This window comes from Schistosoma mansoni, chromosome 5 (assembly GCF_000237925.1).
Source record: "Schistosoma mansoni strain Puerto Rico chromosome 5, complete genome".
Taxonomy (NCBI): domain Eukaryota; kingdom Metazoa; phylum Platyhelminthes; class Trematoda; order Strigeidida; family Schistosomatidae; genus Schistosoma; species Schistosoma mansoni.
This window is the reverse complement of record NC_031499.1, coordinates 7,228,414-7,252,942: the sequence shown is the minus strand read 5'-3', so window position 1 is coordinate 7,252,942 and position 24,529 is coordinate 7,228,414. Positions and strand designations below refer to the sequence as shown.

The following is a 24,529-nucleotide window of genomic DNA, read 5'->3' as shown; positions in this document are numbered from 1 at the left end:
CACAACCTCAACAGAGATAGAACTTAGGGTCATTAAGTTTTATGACCAGAGGATATCGATGGAAATAAAGATTATTTACAACAGATTTACGGCCAAGAGTACGGAGAGTCTGCTCTCCCTCTCCCAATGCTCTCACATAGCCACGCGTATATAGCCTCTGTCAGGGAAGTCCTACTCACTGCCTTCTTACGACAGGGGTGTTGTTTACGAAATTGAGAGGACGAAAAGCGAATGTCCAGCACTTTAACAGGGTTGGTGGACACGGCGAGTCCACCTAGAGGAGTTGGAAAACCCTGATTACAAACCAATGGTGCACATGGGCTCCAGTATCCTGAGGGGACAAATGGCGTATGAATCAATCGTCGGTCACTGTCTACCATGAGACTGCATCTCTTTACGACGCTCCACTGCCTTGTGGACCAGATGTTTAGGTCGAAGGCTCCGGGTGTGACCCCCTAAGTAAACCATCTGCTTCAGTTTGGGCACCCGTGCAGTATCACAGCCCTCCTACGAATCAAATGAGATGTGTGTTGCGCATATATATCTGGTGCCCATTTGTAAATAAACAACAGATTTAAAGCTAACTATCGGTTATATTTATGTCTGATACGAATCATCATATGTGCATTACATTGCTAGAAGTGCAATTATATGTATTATACTACTTACCTTGTAAATTATTATGATTATAAATAGTTCCTCCATAATTATCATTGTTATTACTATAAGTCATTTGTCGTCGAATAGGTAATGAAGGCCTGTTGTTGTTGTTGCTGCTGCTGCTGCTGCTATTGTTATTGTTATTGTTCATAGTACCTTCTTTTTTATCGACACTATTACGTCGAGCAATATCTGGAGTACGAAAATCAACTTTATTATGAAATACATATTGATTGATTCGTTTTGGTGTAATCTGTCTTAAATCATTCATATCAAATGATAAACATCTTTGATAAGGAGTTGGAGGTAATTCTCTATCGACTGACATAGCTTTACTTGGTTTACGGGTACTTGTTGGGTTACTGTTATTATTATTATTACCATTATTATTATTATTATTGTTATATTGAGGAAAGTGAACACTGTCGTACACTGCTCTTGGACCATGAATTGTCGGTCGTCTATCTTTATTGTATACAGGTTTTTGATCGATTCCCTCTAGATCATAAATAAATAGACAAATCAGTTATTAAAAAAAACGAAATTGAATAATAGAAACGCTAATAGGTAGGAATAGGACATCGAACTATCGTTTTTAAACATTATGTTGAATCGAATATTCAACGAGAATGGAACTTCCATAACGATTCAAACAAAACCAAGTCATTAATGAACTCTACAATCAAATATTGTTGATCATATGAATAATTATAACAAACTGAATATGTAAATTCATTCATTATTGTTTGTTTGAATCTTCCCATTGATGCTTAGGACTGCAACTGGTTAGTCTCTAATTGGCATATGTACATACTGTGCGTATTGCCTCAATATAGCCTTAATTCACAAGCATGGTAAGCAGAGATGGATGTGTACTAGTGCTTTTTATATATATTCTTGCGGAAGACCCTCATCCATCTGATATCACGGTATTGATTATCTAGAGGTCGTCCTGAAGTTACAGTCATCTTACAAATTGTTTTAAAACATACCTTTCAATAATATTGACATTAAAGTACAAATATTGTTTCTTGAACATGTAATTATCATCATCATCAAAGTATCGAGAATTCATTCAAACAAAGCTACAAAACAACAATACTCATTGACTTAAATCGTAATGTGATACTTATATTTCATTTTATTTATTTAAGTATATAAACATTGATACAAGGAAGCACCAAATATATATGAGCTTTAGTTATTTCAACACATAAACATTGGTACAAGGGAGTATCAGATATATATGGGTTACACAAATCAAATGAGATTTGTGTGAGGGCTGTGATACTACCCAGGTACCCCAACTGAAGCAGGTGGTTCTCTTAGTCGGCCACACCTGGAGTCTTTGACTTAAAGGTCTGATCCACAAGGCAGTGCAGTGGAGCATCGTAAGGAGATGCAGTCCCATGGTAACCGGTGACTGACGATTGATTCATACGCCACTTGCTCCCTCAGGATACTGGAGCCCATGTGCACCATTGGTTTGAAATTAGGGTTTTCCAACTCCCCTAGGTGAACTTTCCGTGTCCATCAACCCGGTTGAAGCGCCGAACATTCGCTTTTCATTCACTCAATTTCATAAACAAAATCCTCACTATGAAAAGGATTGTCTTTATTTGTATTAATGTATTTATAAATGTAGAGATCTCAAGAATGAAAAAAACTGACCAAAAGAAGAAATGTTCCTGAGAGTCAACTAGTTTTGGTATGTTACATTGGATTTGTATTGCCTCCAGAAGAATTTAAAAATATGTGTGATAGAAAATGTAACAAAATGAGTAAAAGGAATCAATGTTTAGTTTTTTTTCAAATTAAGTTCCTTAAAATCTATGATCTGAATGAAAGTAAACTTTTCACAGATATAATCGTCGGATACTCAATGAATAGGGAACCTGAAGTAAGGAAAACTGTTGTATCCCGTGGGGAATTATGGATGGTAACTTTGAGAATTATTTATGGACCAATATGATATGTATATTTCTTACTGTATAATTGTTAAGTAACTTAACTATTCATATTCGTGATGAGCTTTATTTTGACCTAAAGACTATTACTGCACGATTTGCCATTCCTGAGTTATATTCAGTCTATTGATTACTGTTCCCCCTATTCACAGTCACATTTGGCTAATTCTTGTATAAATATTATTTTCTATTTTATGGTACGATGTGGTCTGTTTTGTTTGGTATATAAACCCAGTATGTTTGAGAATAATAATTCATATATTGCAGAGACTGTTATTGGTGTTTTGGACGTAACTGACTGGGCTAGATGGGAAGCAGAACCGATAAGCACTATAGACTGCTTGTCCAGGTTTCGTGTATCATTGCTCTGATCGATAATTCGCTCCTCTCTGATTGGCGGTTTTAACACGTCATACATTAACTGGTCATCCATTTGGCCATAAGATATTATAACAGAAACCTTGAGTCATTCAAAATATTTATTCAAAAATAATTTTCACTTTTACCCGGTTCAACAGAATCCGTTAACAATGAGTACTTCTAACACGATTTATGTATATGACATAAAAGCATGATAAACTTCTTTCTGATATGATAGAGTTTATTATAAGAAAATCATTTCACTGATTACGTAATCCAATCATTTACCAATTCATTAATGAAGTTAATTGCCACATATTTACGTCGATTAATGGTTTGGCCACTAATAGTTATGAATATTAATAACTATAACCTCCAAGTAGTTTATTTAACGATATTTTCAATATAAAATATACATTGGTCTTAATTATTATAATTTATATCTCAATATGTATCGTTTTCTTGGACAATCTACTTCACTTTCCTTGATTAAATTATTTACTTACGCCTGTTGCCCACAATGAAACATAGGCCGCCGATCAGCATTCTCCAACTCACTCTGTCCCGGGCCTTCCTTTCTAATTCTATCCAATTGTTGTCCATTTTTCTCATGTCTGTCTTCATTTCTCGTCGTAATGTGTTCTTTGGTCTTCCTCTTCTCCTTTGGCCCTCAGGATTTCGTATGAGGGCTTGTCTTGTGATGCAATCGGGTGATTTCCTCAATATATGTCCTATCCACTTCCAGCACTTTTTCCTGATTTCTTCCTCCTCTGGATGGAATCTGGTTTGTCCTCTCGCACAGTAGAATGTTGCTGATAGTGTCTGGCCAACGGATCCGAAGTATTTTGCGTAGACAACTGTTAATAAACACCTGTATTTTCTGGATGATGGCTTTTATAGTTCTCCATGTTTCTGCCCCATACAGTAGAGCTGTCTTGACATTTATATTGAAGATTCTGATCTTGTTGTTGGTTGACAGATAGTTGTTTTGAGTTCCAGATGTTCTTCAGTTGTAAATATAATGCTCTTGTTTTTCTGATCCCTTCTTGACTAAATTATGTTAAATCTTTGTTTGTAATAACTATCGATTTTAAAGAATATCAACAGTTTGTAGTCATCATAAAATATTCTTTACAGAATATATTGATTGGATCATTTTATTTTGAAGGAATCTTATGATCTTAGTTCGTTTCAAAGTTTAATTTCATTTTCACATTATGAATACATTATCAGATTACAATAATAATGACAGCATTCAGAACTATGAAAAGTAGTTACTTGTTTTGTATATGGTAAACATTAACATGTTGCGTAAGTTGAACTGTTTACTATTTGAATTCACTTGGTATTGTTTCTTTGCATTTTCCCATTGATGTTTAGGACTACAACTGGTCAGTCTCTAATTGACATAGGTGCATACTGTGCGTATTGCCTCGATATAGTCTTAATTCACAAGTATTATAAGCAAAGATAGATAGTGGCTAGCAGTGGAATCCAGTTTGACATGCGTTTCATCTTATTTGGGACTCGACAGCTGGATGTACCTGCATCTCAGAGTTGATGTTCACTCTGAGACTCGAACCTAATAGTGTTCGCTTCAAACGCCATCACGTTATTCACTCAGTTACTGAATCCTGATAGTCACTTACTTGTGTAAGTGGCTAACGGTATCAAGCTGAAGTCACAGACTGAATATCAACTTTAAAATGCAGTTACATCCAGCTGACGAATCCAGAATAGGACGAAACGCGCATCCTTGATTCAATTTATTAACAAGATATACCTAGAATCTAGATGAAACTGTAACCTTTTAAAAAGATAAAATCTACTTACCAATTAAATTTTCATCAAAATTTTGTAAAATTTTAGCTAAATTCATACGTTCAATAAGTATAGCTAATTCATATGGTGTTTGTCCAGATGAATTAATTATTGTTGGTAATGCACCATAACGTAATAATAATAATAAACATTCCATTTCATCAGCTAATACACATAAATGTAATGGTGTATTGTGATTTTCAACTTGAGCATTTAAATCAGCTCCATAAATAATTAATTGTTTTAATGTTTTACTACGACCATTTAAACAAGCCTTGATAAATTAAATCAATAAAAATGAACATTTTTTAAAACGTTTACTTAAATATTTTTCAGTAGTATAATCATAAAACAGAAATATTTCATATGGTTGAGGTTATGAATCAACTGAAGTGAGACCATTATGGAAAACATGGAAGCACTGGACGGCCTATTGTGGAACTCCTCAGCAAGACGAAATGGCCTTCCAGTGCTTCGATGTTTTCCATGGTGATCTAGCTTCAAATGATTCGTGATCTCAACTATATAAAATTACTAAAATATCTACAAAACACTTCAGAGAAATATTTAAGTCATTTAATTGTTTATAAAAAAGTTCAGTTCGGTTTTCAGATATTTTTTTCTATTCTGAATTAAAAATAGATATTGAAATTTAGAATATTCTGGACAATTGACTTCATATAACTCAGCCTGTAGCTACTTCGGAGGTTACTACCGGTCCCAAGCCCGGATAAAGGAGGAGGGTTGGGAATTGAGTTAGTAACCCCATCTCGTGGAAAACGAACTCACTTTAAAAAAGCTAAACGATAATAGTGTTACTAATTACCGGATTCATCTATTGAGATCTTATAAATACTCTTGGATTAGCTGACTATATAGAGAAAGTTTGGGAATAAAAACTTTATGAAAGTTATAAATGATCATTAGGTTTGGATTCACTTGGTATTGTTTACTTGAATCCTTCCATTGATGTATAGGACTACAATTGATCAGTCTCTTGTTGGCATATGTGCATCTTGTGCGGATTGTCTCTACATTGCCTTTATTCATAAGCATTCTAAGAAACGATGGATAGTGGATAGCAGTGGAATCCGCGATGAGCGTTTTGTCCCATTCGGGACTCGTCAGCTGGATGTACCTGCATCTCAGACTTGTTGATGTTTACTCTGAGACTCGAACCCAGTACTTTTCGCTTCAAACGCCATCACGTTATTCACTCAGCAACTGAGTCCTGATAGCCACTTGCTTGTACGATGAGGTGAAGTATCTTTCACCATGCTTGTGAATTAAGGCTATATCGAGGCAATACGTACAGTATGCACATATGCCAATTAGAGACTGATCAGTTGCAGTCCTAACACATCGATGGGAAGATTCAAACAAACAATACTAAATGAATTTACATATCAGGATAAGTATACAGAAATATGAAATTCACTAATTGTAGCCCTCAATATTAAAAAAAGAACAACAGGATAAATCGAACCCTACGAATTCACCATCTACACTTACTTGATGAATTTCTTGTCTACCTTTATCATCGGTCACACCAAGTATAGCATGATCATATAGTAAACGTTGAATACATTCTGGTCGAATATCTTCTGAACAAGCATAATACAATGGTGTTAAATCATTTTTATCACGTACATTAGGATTTTGTCCTAGTTCTAAAAATACCTTCATTATGAAAAAGGAAAAAATGGAAATTACTATGAATTACTGTTTACATTTAATGCAATCAAAATATTAATTGATTTGAATTCTGACCGTAGAAACTCCGCCTGTAGCTCCTCCGCGGTAGGGGGGTTATTGCCGGTCCCAGGCCCAGATAAAGGAGGAGGGTTGGGCATGAGGTTAGCGACCCCATCCCGTAGAAAACTAACTCGCTAAAACAAAACGCTAACCAGAATAGATTATTCTAACTTTAAAAACTTATATTCTGTGGTAATTACTACTAATCATAAGATCTAGTTTAATGTATGCTACTGATGTCAATAGATATAAGTAGTATGTATCATCAACCTAAAGTGAAATGCTTGGAAGTAGAAAGTTAAGAAGATCAAAGAAAAGAGAATAAGAACAAAGAATGAGTGGTGTGGATACGAAATAATAATGATGTGTGAGACGATTGACTGATATTTACAAAAGGGATCGTTGAGTTGGAGACAATTGATTGAAGCTTTGAAAATGAAGTATTTACAGTATGATTCTTAGATTTTACTAAGATGTTCTGTAATTTTATGTCCAAATACATTCAATTGTCTCCATTTATGTCCCCATTCATGACAATAGTAGTAATATAGATAGATTTTCCATTAACACAACCCAATCTTGGAAATAGTTTCTCAGTCTCTATTACCATCTGGTTTAACAAGCTGTAAAATATAGTTCATATCATAGGTATTTCGACTTCCTTAGCAGTATGAACCAATGACTCATTCCACGATTGAATCAAGTATTTATGCGTGTTGCTCTGAGCTTTTACGTTTTCGAGGGATAATTCGACATCAAATAGTTTACATATCTAACATCAGTCAGTACATTATTAACCACTATTATTCATGATACATTTCTCTTCTTCAACGGAGCTGAAAGTAACTGGTCATGGCTATTGATCATAACTATAGGAATTATGTAAAATACACAGGATAAGTGAAGAACTCGGTTAGGGAAGAATTTTTTCACGCTGGTAGCATTTTGATCGAGAATTGATTTTGTTAGTTGTTACATGACTACTAAAATCTAAACCATTAGTCGTTTCATTCATGTTTGTATTGGTTATTTGAATCTTCTTATTAATATTTAGGACTCCAATCGATCAGTCCCTTATTAGCTTATGTAGATCCTGCGCGAAATGTCTCAATATTGCATTAAGTCAAAAGCATGATAAACACTTTGAGTCTCGAAATAAACATCAGCTATGAGGTGGAGGTACCATACAGCCGAATAGTCACAAATAAGAAGAAACGCGCTTCATGATTTGCACTGCTGGCCACCATTCATCTCTGTCTGTAATCATTAGTTCTTTCAGTGGATATCAAGAAAAAAATCTTACCACAATATATACAATTGCTACAAACCCGTATGAATAACCAATTAAATGTTATATTTGGTAGGTCCTGGATTCGAATCCCACGAGGCGAGGTCGTGGATGCGCACTGCTGAGGAGTCCCACCATAGGACGAAACGGCAATCCAGTGCTTCCAGGTTTTCTCTGGTGGTCTAGCTTAAATTGACTCCCGCTTTCAACTATGGAAATACTAAATTTCCACAAAAAACCTCTCCTGATAATTAGATTTTAATCAAAATATATCTGTCATAAAGAATTAAGATGGTAGATTGAAATAGGATAGTAAAAACAGGTTTCTCAGGGAGGGTATCAGTTCCCTGAAAACTACGAGTACACCTTGACGATGAGTACTAACTAGAATGAAAATAAATCTGAAAATCAAAACATTATCCATATGATATAGAGATATTTGAAGACTAGTAGACCTGCTGTCACTTGTTCGATAGAACTACATCAAGCTTCACAGTTCAACTATGCAACTCAGAAAACGAAACAACATCAAAATCATACTACTTGGCTATTATTCTTTTGGACAATATCAAGACAGTAGTTTCTTATTTACCAATCCACTTACTTACTTAGGCCTGTTACTCCTCATGAAGGAGCAAAAGCCGCTCATCAGCAATCTCCACCCAAATCTGTCCTGGAAAATCCTTCCTACTTGTTTCCAGTTACTATTAAACCTTTAGATATCTGACTCTAAGTCTTTACACAATGTGTTCCTTGGCCTTCCTATTTTTCACTTCACTTCACGATTCCAAGTCGGGGCTTGCTTCGTGATGCAGTTTGATGATTTTCTCACAGCCATAGCTCTTCTACGGCTACTGTCGGTCCCAAGCTCGGGTTAGGGAGGAGGGTTGAACATGAATTCGACAACCCCATACCATAGAAAACAACCTTTCTGAACAAAAGCTAACCAATTTTTTACTTAGTTTAAGAAAGTTTCTCAGAATCTACCATGAATTAAAAAAAGAATAAATAGCCCAAGAGAAGTGCTGATGTAAACTGATGACAATTTTAAATCATACACAGTTTAATTGTGAATTATTGTATATCAAATAGTTGAAAGCATGAGTCGATTGAGGCTAGACAACCAGGGAAAACCTGGAAGCACTGAATGGCCGTCCCGTCCTATTGCGGAACTGCTCAACAGTGCGCATCCACGACCTCACCTCGCGAGATTCAAACTCAGGACCTACTTCTAGTAAATCAATCATTGTTTTAACTAATGTTAATTAATTCAATTGAAATGTAGAAAAGTATTAAAGACAATTACTTTACATAATTAAAAATTTACCTCAATAGCTTTGAAATTTCCATTAATTGCAGCTCTATGTAATGCAGTCATTGTATCTGAATCTCGATAATCTAAATGTGCTCCAGCATTGACAAGTTGTAATATCATTTCACGTGGATCAGCTAATTCTGCTGCACAACCTAATGGTATCACTGAATGTAATAAATGAAATAATACTGTAGTGAATAGAACGCAAGTGGGGGACAATCGAATGTGTATGGCATGTAAATTACAGGCTATCACACTAAAATCGGGCAATCATACAGTAGATAGTTAATTTACAAACTATCAATCAATTGTAAGCAAAGATAGATAGTAGCTAGCAGTGGAATCCAGGACGCACGTTTCGTCCTATTTGCGACTGACCAGTTGCAATCCTAAACATCAATGGGAAGATTCAAACAAACAATACTAAGTGAAGTATCAATCAATTGTCTCAATCTTGACTGTCCCTTCTGCAAATATCAGTCCATGGTCTCTGATTTCATGGTTCATGCATTTCCATACCAATTATGTTTCGTTTCCGTTCTTTCCTTATCGATCTTCTACTGAAATACATTCAATGCCCGACCATCGTTATAAACTACTTGTGTGGATATAAGTAGCCCACGCCACAATACTTATTCATAAGAATAATTATAGTTTGATTAAAGGTACCCCCAATCATTTATTTATTAACAAACAGATTATATAGTGGTATGTGAAGAATATAGTTTAACTGTATTTTTATGACTTTTGCCCTGTTAATTATCAATTAACTAAATCGCTAATCAGAACACCGATTTCTTCGACCTTGGACCAGTGTAATACCGATGACGCGTTAGTCAGCACGAGCAGCCTTGTGTTGGCTCTGAGTCCTTGTTGACTTTTCTTGCCTTGTTCTACTCGTTTGACTCCACAACATAACTTCGGCTTCCATCATATGAACCATTTTTCTTCTCATTTATCAAGTGATTGTTGCATTAGACAGTTTGGATTTTTATAGAGGATTTTGGATAACAATACTTACCATACTTAAATGGTTTGAATAATTTTTTTCTGGTTAGCGTTTTTTTAGCGAGTTGGTTTTCTGCGGGATGAGGTCGTTAACCCCATGCTCAACCCTTCTCCTTTATCCAGGCTTGAGACCGGCAGTAACCCCCGGAGGAGCTACAGGCGGAGAATGCTGGTCAGCGGCCGATGCTCTATTGGGAGCAACAGGCCTAAGTAAGTAAATAGGTACTTAACATACTTGTATCTTTCATCCAGGATTTAGAACTGCTATTCACAGTAAAAGATTGATGATAACTCTACATCCTTGAAGTATGACTATGATTAAAAGTCATACGAGAGAGGTTACATACCTGTTTCCCAACATTTAGTATGTGTTCAGTAATGAGCAACTTTAAGTATTCTCGCATTAATCTAATGGGTATTTGTTGCATATAGTAGTTTAATTTTTACCGGAGATTTTGTTTCGAACCCCAACTTCCATATTTTTATCAACCGGAATGTTTGGATATAGATCTTTGGTCCATTCATAGCAGAAAAGTGTTGAACCCTTTAGTTACTTGAAATATCCAGTAAAAATTACACCCTTACTTGCAACATGGACTCACTAAATGAACGAGAGAATGCTCGAAAATTCTGGATGCTGCACAATTACTGACTATTGAAAAACTGGTGAATGAATCCATATAATTCCCACTCCAGTGTTCAACACTCATTCACTAAATGAACAGAAAAGTGGCCCGACATTCTAGAGTGCGACACGTTTATTAGACATTGAAAACTTCAAAGATAATATCTGAACGTTAAACGATTTAACTTTACAAGTCAATCTACTGACCAGTATCAAACATCAAATAGCTAGCACTGATTAAAGACGGAAACTAATAGTCATACTGCTTCAACTCATCTGTGGAATATTAAGAACGCCGTGTTTCAGTAGAATAAAGACAACATTAAAAGGAATCTTTAAGATATTAAAAACAAATAAGACACTAAATAAAACATTTTAAAGAGTTATATAACATAGGATGTAAGTATTAAGAGTCTACTGAATATGATCTGGAGTAGTAAGCAAGCCGAAATGATTCGCAGTTAAATTGATTTCATCATATTTTGTCATTTAAAATGAGGCCAGTAAACACTATCACTGTGTTCACTGAAATCACTAAAAAAATCATAAATGAAATAATACTGTTTTGATGTAGGTTTTTTCTCTGACCTGGATGGTTTGATCATGGAGCTTTCATCGTTCTTCTGAACGACATTATCAATACAAACTTTGGATAGAAGTGAAGTGTTTGAATTTCTCCACATGTGATTCACAGCTTGTTCTGTGCACCTCAATGTTGATTGGTTCTTATTGACCTTAAATCAAAGAGTTTTTGTTAAAAGCGTCATGTTAAACGTTGAATGTTTATTATGAACCACATGTGAAGAAATTCAAACACTTCACTTCTACCCGAATTTTGTGCTGATGATGTCGTCTAGAAGGATGATGAAAGATCCACGACCAAATCATGCAGTTCAGAGAACAAAACTCCATCAAAATGTTCATTGTACAAAATGTTACTTAGATTCAAGTACGTTCAACTGATGAGTTCCAAATAAGAAAAGGAAAAAACATGGTGATATTGAATTCCAGATTAAAAAATGTGCATTCTAATTCATATATTTTTCATAGTTGAAATCATGAGTCAAATGAAGCTAGAACACCATCGAAAACCTGGAAGCACAGGACGGCCGCTTCGTCCTATTACGGGACTCCTCCTCAGTGGCAGTGTGCATCCACGATCCCGCCTCACGAGATTCGAACCCAGGACCTACTAGTCTCGCGCCAGAGCACTTAACTGATAGACCACTGAGCCGGCCGGCATCCAACGGTGTTAATGTTTAACTTCAACCAATCCATGAAGTTTGAGCAACCGTCCATAATTGTTTCCAGTGAGTTCTTTTTAAATAAATGTAATAACATATTGTTTATAAAAGAATATTTACCTCCACTAGATGGATACTGAAAATTTGGATCTAAACCTTGTTCTAATAAATCTGTAACACGTCCAATATCATCACGTTTTATAGCAGATAATAAACGTTTTTGATGATGCTTTAACAAAACAAAAAGAAAATGGATCATCAAATTGATGGATAAATAGATAGATAGATGATCAGTTGAATGCCATTAAACAAATGATTGAACATTATATACTCTTCAGTATTATTGAATTCAATCATTTAAGGATATAAATTACAATGGTCTTTCAAATGCTTATTATATGCCAAGATTCGTATTTTACATTGGCGTTTTATTAGCGAGTTAGTTTTCTACGGAATGGCGTCGCTAACCTCATGCCCAACCCTCTTCCTTTATTCATATTTGGGACCGACAGTAGCCCCCGGAGGAGCTACAGGCGGAGCGTATTTTATATTAATTAAGATTAAATCTAATCTAAGTATGTTAATCATAAGCAATAGATTATTTTAAGATAAACTTTACTTTTAAGGATTTTTTAAGCTGGTTAATATTTGGAAGCACTGGAAAATTGTTAAGTTCTAGTATCTACATTTATGAAACCATACAAGACTAAATTTAAGAGGTTGAGTTTCGACCGATTGTTATACCCCTTGGAGACTTATGAATGGTAACTTTGAGAATTATTTATGAACCAATATGATATGTATATTTCCTATTGTATAATGGTTAAGTAACTCAACTACTCATATTCGTGTCCCCCTCATTATGAGCTTTATTCTGACCTGTAGACTAATACTGTACGATTTACCATTCCCGAGTCATCCCCAGTCCATTAATTACTGTTCCCCCTATTCACAACCACATTTGACCAAATCTTATACAAATATTATTTTCTATTTTATGGTACGATGTGGTCAGTTTGTTTGGTATATAAACGTAGTATGTTTGAGAATAATGATTCATATTTCAGAGACTGTTATTGGTGTTCTGGACTGAATACACTGGGCTAGACGGGAAGCAGGATCGATAAGGATTCTAGACTGTTTGTACAGGTTTCGTGTATTATTGCTCTGATCGATAATTCACTCCTCTCTAATTGGCGGCATCCTCACGTCATATATTAACAGGACACGCACGCACTCTCTCTACATAACACCGATAACTCATTATCTACAGATCATGAAACGAAAATCATTGATGGCAGTGAATAGTAATGGAAATAAATGAAAAACTGACTGATCAAGTGTAAAAATCTCTAGACTATTGCGAAGTAACCAATGCTAATCAAGATGTACTTATTGTGTAACTGTGCATTCTGGGTTTTACAGTATATCAGCTAAGCTGACTAGTTTGCTGTACTATTTTTGTAGATGTGAAATACTTCACACATAGATACACCGTTCCATTTCACCTTCGTAAACGATAAAACCTTCATTTGTACATTCATCTGCCCATCAACGCTTATCACATGAATGTTAAATAAATTTACTAAACAGTGGTCAATCAGTGATTTTAGCACTTTGAGTTCAACTAGTTGCTGATATTTTACATTGCGGACTGATCTTAGTTAGAGCACTATCGTAAACAAAGAAGCACTGAACATTTGTTTTGACCTATTCTGAAACCCCTCAGCTGTGCGCATCAAACCCAGGACATGCAGATCTTTCGGCAACCTTTAGATCGATGAGTTGAAACCCAATTTTGTATACGTTGGGCTCTGATCGATTCACGATATTTCACGACAGCCTCCCCTTGCTCAAAGTAGATAGCTTTCCAACACCCAACAATGCTGGGCCCTACTAATTACGGTTTCACACTAAAACTCTTGGAACTATATCTGAAAGTTGGTCTCAAATGAGTACAGGATTGTTATGAGTGAAGGAAATTTGGTTGACAAACTTTCTTAGTTTACATTATAAATTAGTTGAAATTAGCCCTTTGTAAAATCAGACGCTGATCCAGTGACGTAGAGGTTATGAGTATTTGCAAGACCAAATTTTCTAGTTTCGATCCTCTGTGATTGAGTCGTGACTGAGCACTATTATGAAGCACAAAACTAAGAAGTAATAGCTATCTAGTAGTTCCTGCTTTCCAGTGGTGGTTCAACTAAGGTTAGTCTCTGATTTAAACTACTGAAATTTAACTATTTACACTTAAACTTTATATTAATGATAGGTTGTAAATTCAAGCATCTATCGACAAACTAAGCTTGGTGGCAACCGAGTAGAGTACCATTACCATGGACAATAATTTACACTGGTGAATGAAAATATGTTTAAATCTAATTTCATCTATCCATTAATGCATATTAAATGCCTGAGAAAATGAACTTACTTTTGAATTAATTCGTTTAGTTATTGACTTTGATCCTTCTAGACGATATTCTTCAACAAAACGAATTTTTGGCAGAAGCTATCAATAAAAGAACACGAAAACATACACAAACTCATCATTAGTATGGTTTGTTTGAATCTTCCCATTGATGTTTAGGACTGCAACTGGTCAGTCTCTTATTGGCCATATGTGCATACTGTGAGTATAGCCTCGATATAGCCTTAATTCACAAGCATTAATAGCAAAGATGGGTAGTGACTAGCAGTGTAATCTAGTTTGACACTCATCTCGTCCTATTTGAGACTCGTCAGCTGGATGTACCTGTATCTTAGAGTTGATGTTTACTCTGGAACTCAAACCCAGTACCTTTCATTTCAAACTCCATCGCGTTATCCACTCCGCTACTGAGTCCTGATAGCCACTTGCTTGTGTATTGAGGTGAAATTTAAATTCACTTGGTATGGTTTGTTTGAATCTTCCCATAGGATGAAATACGTGTCAAACTGGATTACACTGCTAGCCATTATCCATCTCTGCTCATCATTAAATAATTTGAAAAATTAAGAAAATTAACAAGTTTTCTCATTACAATTTTTATGAATTTACCTACTGTTAAAAGTTACAGCTTTAAGACCATTATTGGCGTCAAAAGATTGTAAATAGACTCCTTTTTAATTTCAGTATATGAATTATGTAGTGTTATGTAACATGATTTTTAGCTGACAATTATTTAACCCATTCAAGATGACTGGGGGTTAGAGTCCTGAAGTGAACATCAACTCTGGGATCCAAGTACATCCGGTTGATGAGTCCTGAATAGGATGAAACGCACTTTTTATGATTCCACTGCTAGCCACCATCCATCTTTGCTTATTAAAGATGACGAAAATATTGAACTTCAACATTCTCAAAGAACATATTGTCATCACTAACTTTCTTTTCATGTTAGTCTGTAATGTAAGTAGTTTTATTGTTTATCAGGTTAGCTTTTAAACCTTACGTATTTAGTATATTGATGAAATCCCAATGATCAAAACTGAAGTTTGATGAAGGTCGATTTCAAACATCGTAACCTTCAGTGAATGTATATACTGGTAGTATATACTAGAAGTATCCATTATCAACCGATGAATTCAGTGTTTAACTATAAATGTGATTTAAAAGTAGGAATATGGTGTATACAGATATAAGTAGTATATGGTAGTAATTGAAAGTGAAATACCTGTTAGCAGATGATTGAGAAGATTGAATTGAAGAGAACAGGGAAGAAAAAGCATAGAGCATTTGTAATAACAACACAATTGAAATAATTATGAATCATATGAAGGACAAAATGCAGGATTAAATAGTAAATTGGCTATCCCCATCAACTCTTCTTTCACTATAATATCACATTTATATCCTCGTTGTAGACATTAAAGAGTGAATCTAATCTTTATTGACGTATAAAGTGATTGGTACTGATTTTCTAGTTTTAATCAAAGTTAGTATATCCAGATATAAGATTCTAATTGAAACAAAACGTACATCTTGAACTCTTACTTACTTACTTACACCTGTTACCCCTCGTCGAGGAGAATTCGTCGCATACCAGCATTCTCCATCCAATCCTATCCTGGGCAATTCTTTCCAGCTAACATTCATCCTTTTCATATCTGTTCCTATTTCCTGGCGTAATGTGTTCTTTGGCCTCCCTCTTTTCAGCTTCCCTTCAGGATTCCAAGTTAGTGATTGCTTCGTGATGCATATTGGTGATTTCCTTAATGTATGTCCGACCCGCTTCAACTTCTTTTCCTAATTTCCTCTTCATCTGGAAGCTGGTTTGTCCTCTCCCACAGAAGGCTGTTGCTGATAGTATCCGGCCAATGAATGTTGAGTATTTTGCGTAGACAACTGTTTATATATACTTGTACCTTCTTGACGATGGATTTAGTAGTTCTCCACGTTTCAGCTCTTTACAGTAGGACTGCCTTGACGTTCGTATTGAAGATTCTCACTTTGAAATTAGTTGACAGTTGTTTTGAGTTCCATATGTTCTTCAATTGTAGAACTACGTTCCTTTCTTTGCCAATCCTCGCATTCACGTCTGCATACGATCTTCCTTGTTTATCAATGATGCTTCCCAGATACGTGAATGTTTCCACCTTTTACAGAGTTTTGTCATCGAATGTGATTATAAATAAAGGATTGTATAAATGCTGACCTTGCTTTGACAATCTTCGCCTTTACATCTACATCCGATCTTCCTTGTTCATCAATGATGGTTTCCAGATACGTGAATGATTCCACCTCTTCCATAGTTTCTCCATCAAGTGTGATTATAACTGAAGGATCTCTTAACCGCGATCTTGACTGATCATATAAACTCATTATAATCATAACAATAACAAACAATATCAAACTTTTACAATCAAAAACAAAACTGATTAACTTACCTCTAATACAACTGGTTCTTTAGATTTATTATCATTTATTAATTCTGTATCATTCATTAATTGATCATCATTTAATAAATTTAATTTAATAGCAACTAATTGTGGATATTCTGATATAGTACGTTCATCTTGTAAAAATTTGCCTTTTTTACCACTATCTGGTGGTAAATATAAACCATGATTAAGAAAATCTATTTCTTTTAAATTATATGTTTCTATAGCTTGTTTTCTTAATTCACTAATTAAGATATCTGTACGTACTTTGAAGATATACTGAAATAGAAGATAAATATACATACATATATAGGTTGTTAAGACTGTTTAAGATATTCATAATGATCATACTCTTAATCAATACTAACTCGTTGAAGGTGATCGATCAAACTTTACCACTAGATCATTCTATCAGTCAGTCAGTCAGTTAGTCACAATGGAGAACTTCGTACATACGTACGTACATCAGTTCGAGTTGCCATACCACATTAACACAGATATACAGTTGTTGATTCGAATCCCATAGTGGTAGAAGTAGTAAGAGTATAAGCATTATGTGAAAGATTAGGGTTTGGAGATGTTATTGAAGGAGTATCATTCAGTGAAATAAATTTGGAAAGAGAAAAATGATAGGGAAACGAAGAATTCAGAAGATTAGAATTTGGGGGAACACAAACGGTGGATTCATCTGCACCAATGCAAACGATTTTCAGCCATGTCATTCAAGGTTTCTAACCATCGATTGCTGACATCTCGCGAATCCCAACCAGGTAGTCTACACCTACCAACATGGCTCATTCTACTTGTCAGTGACTTCATGGATTTGTGTCATTTTTTGGTCTGGCCTCCCCTAGCTTTCTTCCAACCTACTTCTACACCATAAAACATTGCACGTCGGGGCAGTCGTTGGTTGGGTATACGTAACACGTATCCCAGCCATCTTAACTGATGAAGTTTCACCACTTCATCAATCGATTTGCCATCCTTACCCGGTACTCGTTTCCTAACAACTGCATTACTTATCCGGTGGTCCCAGGATATATGAGCAATGCTTCGAAGACACCTATGATATGATGTGAACCAACTTCTTCAACTTATGCACACCATCAACTACAGGAATTCACTCAACTATTACCATTTTTCAACTTATCTATATTTAGGTCACTTGGTTAAAAGATACTTGGTAATCAGTATCTACCGATTCCGTCATATCCAGTGTATCTTTCCATAGATAAATGCTTGGGATCTTTTGTGTATATGATATGCTTGATGCTAATTACGATTTCTCCTTACTCGGTAACGAAACGAAGGTCAATAACACAGTGACACAATAGGCTATTCTAATCCGTTGTCCTACGCCCCGCCAACTAGAGTGAGAAGTTCAAGACGAAGTAGGGGAAATATAATTCCGTAAGCAGCCGAAGTATAAGCAATCACAATAGCAAGAAATCAAACGTATATATACAGTATAAAATTGTCCTTGAGAAGCATTATAAGATATCATACTAAAACATACGACGGATCAATAGCGTTTGAGATATTTCCAAGTGGGAAATATGACTCGAAGGTGAAAGGAGCGCCTCTGGCGGGAAAACAAAGAAATTCAAATTTTCAAAATAAAATTACAAAATAAGTCACTTATCAAGTACGTTCGATCAAACTTTATCACTATATGCATTCTATGATATGATATGAACCACTTCTTCTAATTTCGAAATATCATCTTCTTCAACTTATAAACACAATCAACTACAAGAATTAACTCAACTATTACCATTTTTTCACTTATCGATCTATATTTAGGTCACTTGTTTAGAAGACACTTGGTAACCAGTATCTTCCGATTCCGTCATATCCCCTGTATCTTGGTTGGGATCTTTTGTGTATATAGAAATAGATTGATTTACTTAAAAACTTGATTTTGTTTACAGGGATTTGAATTACGCCAAGTTGTCATGTGTTTTTGTAATTAAACTCATTTTACTGCATTCAGAATTTAGAGTTACTGAGTAAATAGACTGTTACTGAAATCGAAAGTGATCAAACGACAAACACTGAATTTACTTTAGCCAAACAATCACTAAGAATCACAGAGCACTTGAATATCGTTTTATCCTATTATGGTACTTTTCAACGGTGGAAACACACACGCTGCATCCAACCGAGGAACTTAAAATCTTTCAGTCAGTGCAGAATAATAAGTACATCATCAAGTTCGATCGGCAAACATAAACTACACCTGAAACTCTCAACCAGTCTCTACACCTATGAAGACCGATGTTAATAATTAACACTATAAATATCGACTGTACATTCAAGAAAATAGTTTCTAGTATTTGGAACTGGGTTAATTGATTGAGACGATAAACTATTTTAATTGAAATACATTGCTTACTTATGAGTAGGTTAACATTTTGTCTTAAATGTTCTGAGAGCCAACGTGTTCTGCAATATCAGAAATACTAATGAACTAAATTTTGTACATGAGCTCAAAAATAGGTACCTGTATTTATTCTTAGGGTTACGTTATGAATGATTGATTGAACCGTAGCTCAATTTGATTGTCTACGCTTAACACGTTACGCCGAGAAATAGAGACGGACATGAGAAGAATGAACAGAAACTGGATAGAACTAGAAAAGAAGGCTCAGGACAGAGTGGGTTGGAGAATGCTGGTCGGCGGCCTATGCTCCATTGGGAGTAACAGGCGTAAGTAAGTAAGTAAGCTTAACTAAGTAACTAAACGATTGAATAATTACTTAATAAGTTCGATAGTTCAATAAATTAAACACATAGTCCACAATATTAAATAATAAAACGAATGTTTCAAAGAAGAGAACCTTTCATTTAAATGATTTCAACTTCAGAAGTCATGTAATTATGTACATCTATATCAGGCGATTATTAATATAATGAATAAGTATGTGTATTGGACTTGTGCCATCATATATCTACTTAATGCTCCTAGTGATAAGTCATTCACCACATTCTCTGGTTACGTTGTTGTTAGTCACTGTTAAGAAGTCCCATATGAAGGATAACACACCTGTTTGGTGATCCATGGTTTTTATTGATAAACCCACTGAGATCGAATTTTGATGAATAAAACATGCAGAACAGCAAGAAAACTTTCTATTTAAAATTCGATTTTAAAGGGGACATATATGAAGACATTTTAACAAGTCGACACAAAAGATCTGATGAAAAGAACAATTCATTCCATTAAGTTACATGTAGTCTACTCAACCAAACCAGTACTTACACAACAAATCAATGTTAAGTTAATGGTGATGAGCTCTCCCATGTGTGCTTACGAATTCCACTACTCCTATGGAACTAGTTATATAGACCGTATTCAGAGTTTTATTCTTTACTTGTTCGTAAAGATGTACCAGCATGATTGGGTAAAGAAGTCATGACAGGTATCAACAGCGTCATCTTTTCACACTTAGCAGATAGGGAGCATCATAATAAAATAAATGAATCTTTCTCCGTTTTGTATGAAATTCCAAATGATCTACATAAAGGAGCTGGATTACGGCTTCTCTACATAGCATAAGTCTTCTGGATCAACTACAGAAGACCGAGCTTATGTGTTCAAAAGAGGTATATCCAGTCTCTATAGTCAACAACTGGATCATCAGATACCAAAACTGCATATTATAAACCTCATATCCCCCTCTCAATTCCTTTAGTTTTCTTATCTGTCTTAATCTATATATTAATCTTTCCCAATTCACATAACTTGGTATTACCTCCATTAATAAGACGAAACTAGCCAACTGTTCATTTTATTCACATGATTTATTGTATTACTGTTATACTGATTACAGCTTGACACTTCATTACGAATCATTCTGACCTTTGTTAAATGAACTTCCTTGAAAACGCTTGGACCGAATTGCCAGGCGAAAAGTTGGATTTACTTCAAATTCATTCTCTGAGATTTTACAAATACATTCAGATGGAGTTTTGTTCTCTTAGTTGGATGGTTCGGTCGTGGAGCTTTCATCATCCTTCTGAACGACATCATCAGCACAAACTTCGGGTAGAAGTGAAGTGTTTGAATTTCTCCACATGTGATTCAGAAGGACGATGAAAGCTCCACGACCAAATCATCCAGCTCAAAGAACAAAACTCCATCAAAATCACCCACCTGAGCTACAAATCTTTTCCACCATCTCAAAATACATTCTTCCTCTTTAATGTCTTACATCAACTCGGTACTCAAATACTATGAAACTGTTCAATCAGATTTAGACAAAAGTTTTCAAATGACCGATCTTGACGAATACAAAAGTTATCCACCTTTATTACCATATAACATTGTCAAATACATTAATGCATGCCTTATTTTTGATCTTTATAAAATATCACAATAATTATAACTGTAAAGCTTGATGATAAAGTTATTGAACCCCATTATTCATTCAAATATACTTTGTTTTTGGAGATTAGAAATAAGTTAACTAATTATTAGAATAACTCCGCCTGTAACTCCTCCGGGAGCTACTGCCGGTCTCAAGCCCGGATAAAGGAGGAAGGTTGGGCATGGGGTTAGCAACCCCATCCAGTAGAAAACTAACTTGCTACAAAAACGCTATCCAGAAAATAACAAAGAGAATAAAGAATGTTTTAAAGATTAAAAGTCAAGGACGTAGCTAATAAACAAGAGGACATTATGTCATTTCACAAGTAAGTAAATAAACATAATTGTAAAGAAGAAAAGGATCTTCTTAACTATGAGTACACATTAATAATAATAAGTGAATTTTAGTGAAAGTAAGAATAAGTTTAAGACAAAAAGCGGATAAAAAAACACCGAGCAAGAATTGAAATGGATGATAAAGGAATATATATAAATACTAGGACAAAACGACCATCTAGTGCTTCCAGGTTTTCCATGGTGGTTTAGCTTAAATCAACTCATGAATTCAACTAATTAATTGCTATAATCTCCACAAAACTCTCTTTCTGATAATAATCATTATGTACCCACTAGTGACCGGCTTCAAGATGTATTTCCTGGATTTCTAATGGAAAGCTGTGACTCATTGAAGACAATGGTGAACGGTAGCTCTATTTGGTGGATTGGTTGGAGTTAGACATTAGCACAGTTGAATGCCGGTTCAGCGTTCTGGAGGTCGATTGTTCGCGCGTGAGACGGAAGGATTTAGGTTCGAGTCCCGAGATAAGGATCGTGAGTGTGCACTACCGAGGCGTCCCATATTACGACGGAGCAGCCGTCTAATGCCACCAGCTTTTCCATGATGGTCTAGCTTCAATTGACTCATGATTTTAACTATAAAATGAATTATGTATATTTGTTTCCATTCATAGGGGTTATAAGTAAACACTATTAAACAATCTTATACAATAATGGAACATCTATCCGGAACTTTTATCTTTTTTTGGGAAGGGTATGTGGAGATTTTAGTAATTTTATATATTGTTGAGATCATGAGTCGATTGAAGCTAGACTGCCATGGAAAACCTGGAAGCACTGGACGATCGTTTCCTCATATTATGGGACTCCTCCTTGGCAGTGAGCATCCACGATCCCGCCTCGCGAGATTCGAACCCAGGACCTACTAGTGTCGCATACGAGCACTTAACCGATAGACCACTGAGCCGGCATTATTATTATTAGATTAAACAATTGAAAATCATTTACGTTATTTACTGTAAATAAATGAATTAATGTATTAGTTATTCTTTCTCAGAGTTATTCTATCAGTGAGGCCTTGTAATTCATATGAATATTCTGTAACCAATGAATGACAAGTATATTGCGTGACAGCTCATTCTGTTTTATTTTACAGATATGAAACGTAGCCATTAAGGGTAAAAGATACTCGTGAGTTCCTGGTATCCGACCTTAGATGTCTTAGAAATGTTGCTCGTATTTGCTGGGATCACCGGGTAAGTAATAGTAAGGTTAGATGTAGGGTATTAAAGAATGACAGTAAATCAGTTGATAAGGTCGGAAATTTTAATCGACTGAAATGGTTAGGCAACGTAATACTCGTATCGAACCACCGACTAATAGGGCAAACAATGCTGACTAGTGTTGGAGACTGTTGAAGGAATGTTCGGGGCCGTCAAACCAAAACTTAGCATCAATTCTTGAAGTCACCATCTTCTGGTCTGAGCCACATTGGTAGGTGCAGACTACTTGGTTGGGGTCCTTACAACCATCGTAACCAGCGGTTGGAAACTGAGTGATATGGCTCAGAATTAATCATGGTGGCGTAGGTGTATAAACTACTTGCCTTCCCTGAGACCGTTAGATTAAAATTACTCTATAGCTTTCTTTCTACGAACAAATTCTTTCTTCTTATAATATATTCTTATATACAATCTTTCTTTCACGTATTGCTACCATTGAAGTAAATGATTCTATGAATCTAGCGTTCATCTTGTTGTGTTAATGAGGTATAGCAACTTGGACCAATGCATATATGTCTCTGGCCCTACGTTGTAGCTGACTGATGTGGTTTTGTGTCTTTGGAAACATTTTTATAAGTAGCTAATATTCAAAACTCAATAATTTCTATGATTGTTGTGATCAACACAAATACTCTGTTATGTTTTGAATTCAAACAGATGGAGAACAAGTGACAACAGAGTATAATTTTCAAGACATTATGAGTCTAGGTGACTCGACATCTCGTGACATAAGATCGAATCCGTCATGGAGTATTAATTCCCTCAACATTACAGGTACACCTTGCTGACGAGTGCCAAATAGCATGAAACCTATGTCCAGGGTTTTCTGTCGACTACCTCTATCCACCAGCTCACAACTATCTTGTCCTCAGGAGTGAGCATCTGCGGATTCTCGAGAGACTAAACAAAGGACATCCAATTCTCGACAGGAGGGGGAAATGCTTAACCTTTAGACTACAGAGTTGGAATCTTATGGGTAACATTTATAACTTTAGTCAATTATCAAATCGAGTGTGATAGGTAGAGACCTGTCTCACTATGATTATCACCCCGATGACATAATTGACAGGTTGAGAAAGATCTGGTGTGGTCTTTTACATTTAAATATGACTAGAATTATCTACTAAACTATGTCAATAGGGTAATGTTAACTACTACTTATTCTCATAGTTGAAGGCATGAGTTAATTGAAACTAGACCACCATGGAAAACCTGGAATCACTGGACGGCCGTTTCGTCCTATTGTGGAACTCCTCATTCGCACTATTCAAACCAAATAAATTGTCAGTTCGCATACAGTTAATGAAAGTATGGTACAACACAAAATGTGTCTAAGTTCAAGTTATATAACTAAGAAACAGCCAATGAAAATGTCAACATAAGAGATATGATTTGCCGGAAGCAAAGGACAATGAACACAATATTTAAAGGAACACAGTATTAATGTTAATAATTTTATCTCAGGTCACTAAAATAATACCTTCAACTAATATTAATAATTATCAGAAGGGGTTGTGTGGAGATTTAGTATTTTTCATAGTCTGAAAGTGTGAGTCCCGCCGGAGCTAACCCAACCTTTCTTGCCGAAAAATACTTTTCGGACCGATCAGCCCTCAATGGGGTTCCCACCATTCCCCCCCACCGACCAAATCGTCCCTCTGAAAATCCGAACATTTA

At 35.5% G+C, this 24,529-nt stretch overlaps 1 protein-coding gene across 1 annotated transcript in view; it reads right to left on the bottom strand.

Annotated features, from left to right (window-relative positions):
- Smp_143930 (putative sh3 and multiple ankyrin repeat domains protein 1,2 (shank1,2)) overlaps nt 1–24,529 on the bottom strand; it is a gene marked incomplete at both ends in the record, with an annotated part of 57,146 nt that overhangs the window by 14,897 nt on the left and 17,720 nt on the right. Inside the window, 8 exons of the mRNA XM_018797767.1 lie at nt 817–1,010; nt 1,092–1,158; nt 4,821–5,082; nt 6,321–6,488; nt 9,179–9,330; nt 12,164–12,272; nt 14,475–14,524; nt 17,032–17,182. Coding sequence (XP_018652776.1) covers nt 817–1,010; nt 1,092–1,158; nt 4,821–5,082; nt 6,321–6,488; nt 9,179–9,330; nt 12,164–12,272; nt 14,475–14,524; nt 17,032–17,182 — 1,153 coding nt within the window. The remainder of the gene's footprint in view (nt 1–816; nt 1,011–1,091; nt 1,159–4,820; nt 5,083–6,320; nt 6,489–9,178; nt 9,331–12,163; nt 12,273–14,474; nt 14,525–17,031; nt 17,183–24,529) is intronic.